This window comes from Nicotiana tomentosiformis, chromosome 9 (genome assembly GCF_000390325.3).
Source record: "Nicotiana tomentosiformis chromosome 9, ASM39032v3, whole genome shotgun sequence".
Classification (NCBI taxonomy): Eukaryota; Viridiplantae; Streptophyta; class Magnoliopsida; order Solanales; family Solanaceae; genus Nicotiana; species Nicotiana tomentosiformis.
The window spans coordinates 108,284,988-108,292,159 of record NC_090820.1 but is presented as its reverse complement, the minus strand read 5'-3'; the positions used below and the strand labels follow the sequence as shown (position 1 = coordinate 108,292,159).

At 35.7% G+C, this 7,172-nt stretch overlaps 1 protein-coding gene across 1 annotated transcript; it reads right to left on the bottom strand.

Annotated features, from left to right (window-relative positions):
• Positions 1–5,334: 5,334 nt before the first annotated feature.
• Positions 5,335–6,885, bottom strand: LOC104114100 (uncharacterized). The gene has a single exon (XM_070185508.1). The coding sequence runs from the start codon at positions 6,883–6,885 to the stop codon at positions 5,335–5,337; it is 1,551 nt and encodes a 516-aa protein (XP_070041609.1).
• Between the last annotated feature and the right edge of the window lie 287 nt (positions 6,886–7,172).

Sequence of the window (7,172 nt, the reverse complement as noted above, 5' to 3'; positions counted from 1 at the left end):
CCCAAGGTCAATTTATTCTTTTGTTATGCTGACTCAACACTGTTGAGCTGACCCATTTCTTAACACCCCTATTTATACACAACGATCACAAAAGTAGAGCTCCATACAGATAAATCTTGGTCCAAAATCTCGTCAACCACTGTATTCCCTCCGAAGCACCCCAAAATCCGCAACCATAACGTCCACGCTGAGTAGACTTTCTGAAAATTAAAGTTATTTCTCTAACTCTTTTGGTACTGAAGTATAGGATTATTAAGTAGGCGGACATACCGCAAGTCCCAATCTTATCCTCTATAAAATCTCAGGTCTTAAACATGTATAAATTTTGGAGAACCTTTCAGTACCACATATATACATTTCAGGCCAAAACTGATATAACACATGACCCCACAATCCATCCATTGATAGTGGACTCCCCCACTCGGAGCGATGTCATAGTTTACCACGTCCGATGATCCACAATATTACCCTTCACAGCTCGTATAAATCAACCAGATGCCAAGGTCCGTTGCACCCCTCACATGATTCACTGGTTGATCTCTCAATACGTCCGCATCATCAGTCGGAATCACACGTTGAGGCAATGTTGAGCATCTATGGATCTCTCGTAATCCATCGGTGGTATCACTAACCGTCGACGCACAACTGAGACCGAGTGCGCAATATCATATACGAGTGGATACAAAAGAATATGAGATATATGTTTCAAGATAAACCAATGCCGCATGATAAGGAATGAAAGAAGTGAAATTGTTCCTAAACTCCATAGCCTCTGAGAGATAAGTACATACATCTCCGTACCGATCCTTCAGACTCTATTAAGCTTGCTCGTGACTCGTGAGACCTATGTAACCTAGTGCTCTGATACCAACTGTCACGACCCGAAATTCCCACCTTCAGATCGTGATGGCGCCTAACATTTTACTTTCTAGGCAAGCCAACGTTAGAATGATATTAACCAATTTTTAAACAATCTTTAAAATTATTAATAACAAATAAGTAAACGCGGAAGTACGTTCTGAAATATAGTGATTAATCCATAAAGTCTACGGTGTCTAAATACCATCCCATGATTGGTGTCACAAGTGCATGGGCTTCTAGAATAAATACAAATAAAGGCATGAATAAAATAAAGTTGTCTGAAAATAAACACACAGCTAAAGTAAAGTAGACGGGGATTTCAAAATTGCGAACGACGTGCAGTTATACCTCAAGTCTCCTCTGAGTAGCTGAAATCCGAGCAAGTCTATGGTATGCCGCTGGGACCAACTCCAAAATCTGCACAAAAAGTACAGAGTGTAGTATCAGTGCAACCGACCCCATGTACTGAAAAGTGCTGAGCCTAACCTCGACGAAGTTGTGATGAGGCTAAGGCGGATCACTTACATTAACTGTACGCAATATTAGTAACACCAATAATAATAGAAATAAATCAGGTAACTCGTTTATAATAATTGAAGCCAACTCAGCAGTCATAACCAATTATCTTCCATCAATTCTGTTGCAGCGTGCAACCCGCTCTCACAATATATTCACATTCAATTCTGTTGCAGCGTGCAACCCGCTCTCACAATATATTCACATTCAGTTTTGTTACAGCGTGCAACCTGCTCTCATAATATATTCACATTTAGTTCTGTTGCGGCGTGCAACCCGCTCCTCCAATATATTCATTTTAATCAAGTCTGTTGTGACGTACAACCCGATCCCCCAATATATATATATATATATATATATATATATATATATATATGTCGACTTTTAAATAAGTCTGTTGCGGCGTGCAACACGATCCTCCAATATGGACTTTTAATAAGTCTGTTGCGGCGTGCAACCCGATCCTCCAATATGGACTTTTTAATAAGTGTGTTGCGGCGTGCAACCCGATCCTCCAATATATTCATTATAATTAGTTATGTTGCGGCGTGCAACCCGATCCTCCAACATTTTCATTATAATCAATTTTGTTGCGGCGTGCAACTCGATCCTCCAACATATTCATTTACCAATTCTTATAGACGAAATTTCCGCAATAAATGCAACAATTAATATAAAATTATAAGACAACAAGCATACAATAATTATGATTTAATTATGAAACAAACAAGGCAAATAACAAATTATTATGGAAATCATAGAGAAAATATGCAGTTTAATATTTAATATGCTAAATGTCAAATAACAATTAAGGCACATAATTCAAATAGCATGTAACAATTAATGCAGGAATTCAAGAATTAATATTTGACAAAGAATAGAAGAGAAATAATTATTATAACAATTAATTCATGATTTAAAATAATTTATGATTTTTCAAGTAATTATGCAATAATTAATTTGACGATGTATAGACACTCGTCACCTCGCCTATACGCCGTTCACATACATTTCACATGACAAATAATTTAAGGGTTCTATTCCCTCAAGTCAAGGTTAACCAAGACACTTATCCGCTTTGCAAATTCCAATCAATTACTCAACCACAACTTTTCTTTTTAAATTTGTCTCCAAAAGCTTCAAATCTATTCATAAACAATTCAATATACTCAATACGAATCATAGGAATTAATTCCATATGAATTTACTAATTTTTTGGATAAAAATCTAAAATTTATTAAAATATTCGACAGTGGGACCCACATCACAAATTCCGAAAAAACTCACGAAATTCAAACACCCGTTCCACTACGAGTTCAACCATATAAAAATTATCCAATTCCGATATCAAATGGACCTTCAAATCTTAAATTTTCTTTTTTGGAAGAATTTATAAAAATCTGATTTTTCTTCCATAAATTCACGGATTCATGATATAAATGAGTATGAATCATGAAATATAATCAATATAGGATAAGGAACACTTACCCCAATGTTTTCCCGTGAAAATCGCCCAAAAATCGCCTTACCCGAGCTAAAAAATGGAAAAGATTTGAAAATGGGTTGAAACCCCATTTCTAGAACGTAGGTTCTGTTTCTAGGATTTTTACCCTTCGCGAACGCGGTCAGTGCCTCGCGTTCGCGAAGCACAAATTTGTGCTGTCCAATTTTTTTACTCTTCGTGAACGCGAGGGCTGCCTCGCAAACGCGATGTTTGCCTGGCTTGGCCTACGCGAACGCGAGATGCCCTTCGCGAACGCGAAGGCTAATTTTCCTGGCCAGCCTCTTTCCCTTCGCGAACGCGAAGCTTCGCACCTCAAGCCTTCGCGAATGCGGCCCCCCTTCGTGAACGCGAAGAGTAATTTTCATCTGCCTCCACTTTCTTCTTCGCGAACGTGAGTCCCCTCTCGCGAACGCAAAGAAGGATACCAGAAGTAGATTTCTGCAGTTTTTCCCAAGTCCAAAAATGATCCGTTAACCACCCGAAACCAACCCGAGCCCTCGGGGCTCCAAACCAAACATGTACCCAAACTCAAAAATATCATACGAACTTGCTCGCACGATCAAATTGCCAAAATAACACCAAGAACTACTAATTGGACACCAAATCAAAGAAAATTTCCAAGAAAACTTTAAAACTTATATTTTTACAATCGGACGTCCAAATCACGTCAAATCAACTTCGATTCTCACCAAATTCGACAGACAAGTCATAAATATTATAGTGGACCTATACCGGGCTCCGGAACTAAAATACGGACCCGAGGTCAATAAATCCAGCATCAGTAATTTCTTAAAAATCATTAAGCTTTCAAGCTTTTAATTTATCATCAAAATTCCATGTCTCGTGCTAGGGACCTCGGAATTCGATTCTGGGTATACGCCCAAGTTCCAAATCATAATACGGACTTAGCAAAATTTTTAAAACACTGTTCCGAGTCTGTTTGCTCAAAATGTTGACCAAAGTCAATTTAATTGAGTTTTAAAGCTCTATTTCATATTTTAATTCATTTTTCACATAAAAACTTTTCGGAAAATTGTACGGCTTGCGCACGCAAGTCGAGGAATGATACATGGTGCTTTTCGAGGTCTTAGAACATAAAATTACTTGTTAAATTTAAAGATGACATTTTGGGCCATCACAGATAGATTTGAATGAGTAGTTTATTTTTTTATATTTTCGTTTTTTATAGATAAATTATAATATATCTATATTTATTAATTCAAGTAGTGTATTAATTCAAAATTTAAAATTCAAAAAAAAAAGTTAGAAAGGTAGTTTATTTTGTCTTAATAATGCCACTTGCCTTTTTGTGGTTATACCACTTGTCTTAATATAGTGCTTTTGCTTCTCCTATTCTATATAGATAGAAGTTCTAACTATAAGTCTCTTTATATATATATATATATATATATATATATATATATATATATATATATATATATATATATATATATATATATATACACACACACACACATACACACACGCGCTACTACTATATTAGGAAGAAATTACTCTCCAATTTGAATTGATAGTTTTTTATTTTTTGTTTTTTTATTGTAAAATAGTTTTAAAACTCCAACTTGAAACTACTCACAACGAGTAGTTTATTTTTTTATATTTTCGTTTTTTTATAGATAAATTATAATCTTTTGATTCTCCTATTCTATATAGATAAATTTGAATGAGTAGTTTATTTTTTTATATTTTCGTTTTTTATAGATAAATTATAATATATCTATATTTATTAATTCAAGTAGTGTATTACTCAAAATTTAAAATTCAAAAAAAAAATAGTTAGAAAGGTAGTTTATTTTGTCTTAACAACGCAACTTTTTGTGGTTATACCACTTGTCTTGTCTTGATAGAGTGCTTTTGATGCTCCTATTCTATATAGATAGATTATCGTCGTTTACCAGAGTTTAGCTTTAGATAAATTAGTGACAATTTCATTAGCAGTTCACACCGTTGCTCCCTTTGAGATCAACAACATAAGGGTCTAATTTGTTAGAAGAAAAAAAGTTCTATAAGTAACCAAAAACAATTTTAGTGAAACAGAAAAAAATAACATATCTCCAGGAACACCTTTTTAAAAAATATTTTTGAAAAAAATATATTTAAAAATATTTATTTATAGCTTGATCAAACATTAATTGCTGCTAAGAATTACTTTTCAAATTAATTAGTCAAACACAAACACATCCAAGAAAAACACTTTTAAGAAAAAAAAAAAAAAAAACACTCCGAGTAAATTTTAGAAGCTTTGACAAACAAGAGATAGGACTGGTAAAATGAGCAAGTGCATCTTTAGCTATTCAAGCTGTCTTATGCATTTCATCAAACACTTGCTATGCATTCATACATACGGCATGTTCTGAGAAATTCCAAATAAACCTATGATTGCTTGCTTTAGAACAACTGATCAATATCTAGTAAGTAGTACAAAGGACGAACTATTTTTTGTCCTTTGGTGGTTTGTGGTACGCTAGTATGGCGTAAATCGTTTGGACAAATGTGAGTAAGAAAACAAGGGTAAGGTATTGCCCAAACTGTGTAACCCAAGGAGGACGATAATAGCTGTTGATTTGGACTATTACAAGGGTGAGACTAGTATCATCTCTTCTATCATTGGAGGCCAGGTTTCTAAGAATTTTTGGTAGTTTTTCTGTATATTTGCGGTTCCCTTTTATGATCCCATATAATACAAGGAGCTTGACATCTTCAGATGTGCGAATAAGATCACACATAAATTGCAAATAGGAGCTCACCTCGCGTCGGCTGGAGTCGAATTTTTGACTAATTTCATATCGTTTGAGAGATTTCAAAAGGAGTTGAGTATGTGATCCTACAAATAATGGAGGCAAAGAAAGATGAGGGTAAAATAAGTAGCTTTTGAACCTAATCCCTCTTATCCCTTCTGTTTTTATGACCCTAAAATGAATCCCTGATTGTTTCAATTTTGTGGCATTCTTCACCTTCGGCTTCATCTCTGCACTAGTGTGGCGGCGCACGCCGTTATCATTATCACCAACAGCAGTATCATAATCACCATCATCATCATCTTCTTCGTCTTCGTCTTCGTTCTGAGCTATAATTCTTATGCCTCTGACACGAGGAACACTGCCTCCAGCTTCCAAGTCACATTTATCTCTTCTTTCATCTTCTTTTCCTTCTTCTTCTTCATCATCGTCGCCATCATCTTCTTCTTCATCTTCTTTTAGGGGATCAGTTTCTGGTCCAAGAAGTAGTAAGTGGAGAGCATGGAGCACATCACAACTTTGATGTTGCAGCTGATGCATCCAAATTTGCTTCAATCTTCGTCCAATTCCTCGTAAAAAAGGATTTGACGGTATACGGATATGGCGTCGTCTTTCTAGCACCGGTGAAATCAGAACCTGAAAGAGAGTCATTTTAGCCAGATCTGAAGTAGGCGGCTCCCACTTGCCATTTTTAATCACATTTTGGAAGTGTTTTTGCTCTAGTAGTTGTCGGAGTACCACCAGAGGAATCTGGTTTCCGACATGAAACATAGACGCCACGCATTTATGTTTGTTCAAACTACTAGTAATACTATGCTGCTTTAGCCCCAATTGGTTGTCATGACCCCTAAGTAAAGAAAATGAAAGTTGAAGAAAGAAGCAACCATCTTTAATCATCATCCAACGGAATTGCTGTCCTGGCATTTTAGTCAATTTGGGATCGATGAAGTCATATGAATCTCTTGCTTCTTTTTCAACTTCTCTAATAGCAAACATGTAGATCTCAGTAGTTGTTGCTTTACTACTGTCTTGGTTAGATCTGACCACATGTTGCCAAGACTCGTCCTTGGCGGTCTGTATTTGGACATCGTCTTGTCCAAATACAGGACCAAATCTAATGAAAGGGGCCTTATTGTCGAGCTCAAGAGACCTGCATATTCGCCGGCTTGAATAATTTTTGGTTCGATCATCTGCTGTTATGATCCTGCTTGTTCTTGGTTTCTTCTGCTGCGCCTTTGACGACATAAATATGAGCAGAAATATAAATTTTAGAAGCAATAGAAAGGAATGATGTAACCAAAGTAGTAGATTTTTCTCTCTCAATAATTGAAGAAAGTTCAAAGTTATGTTCTGGAAACGAAAGCGGAAGTATGAGTAATTCAAGTTGAAAGAGCATATTTGAAAGTATTAAATCACTTTACTCAATGATTTAAATTTTGTCTGACACTTTAATCAATTTACTTGTCGTCTTCTGCAATTCAAATTTCACCAAAAAAACAATTTCCATCTAACTCCACCAGTCTTTCCCTTGT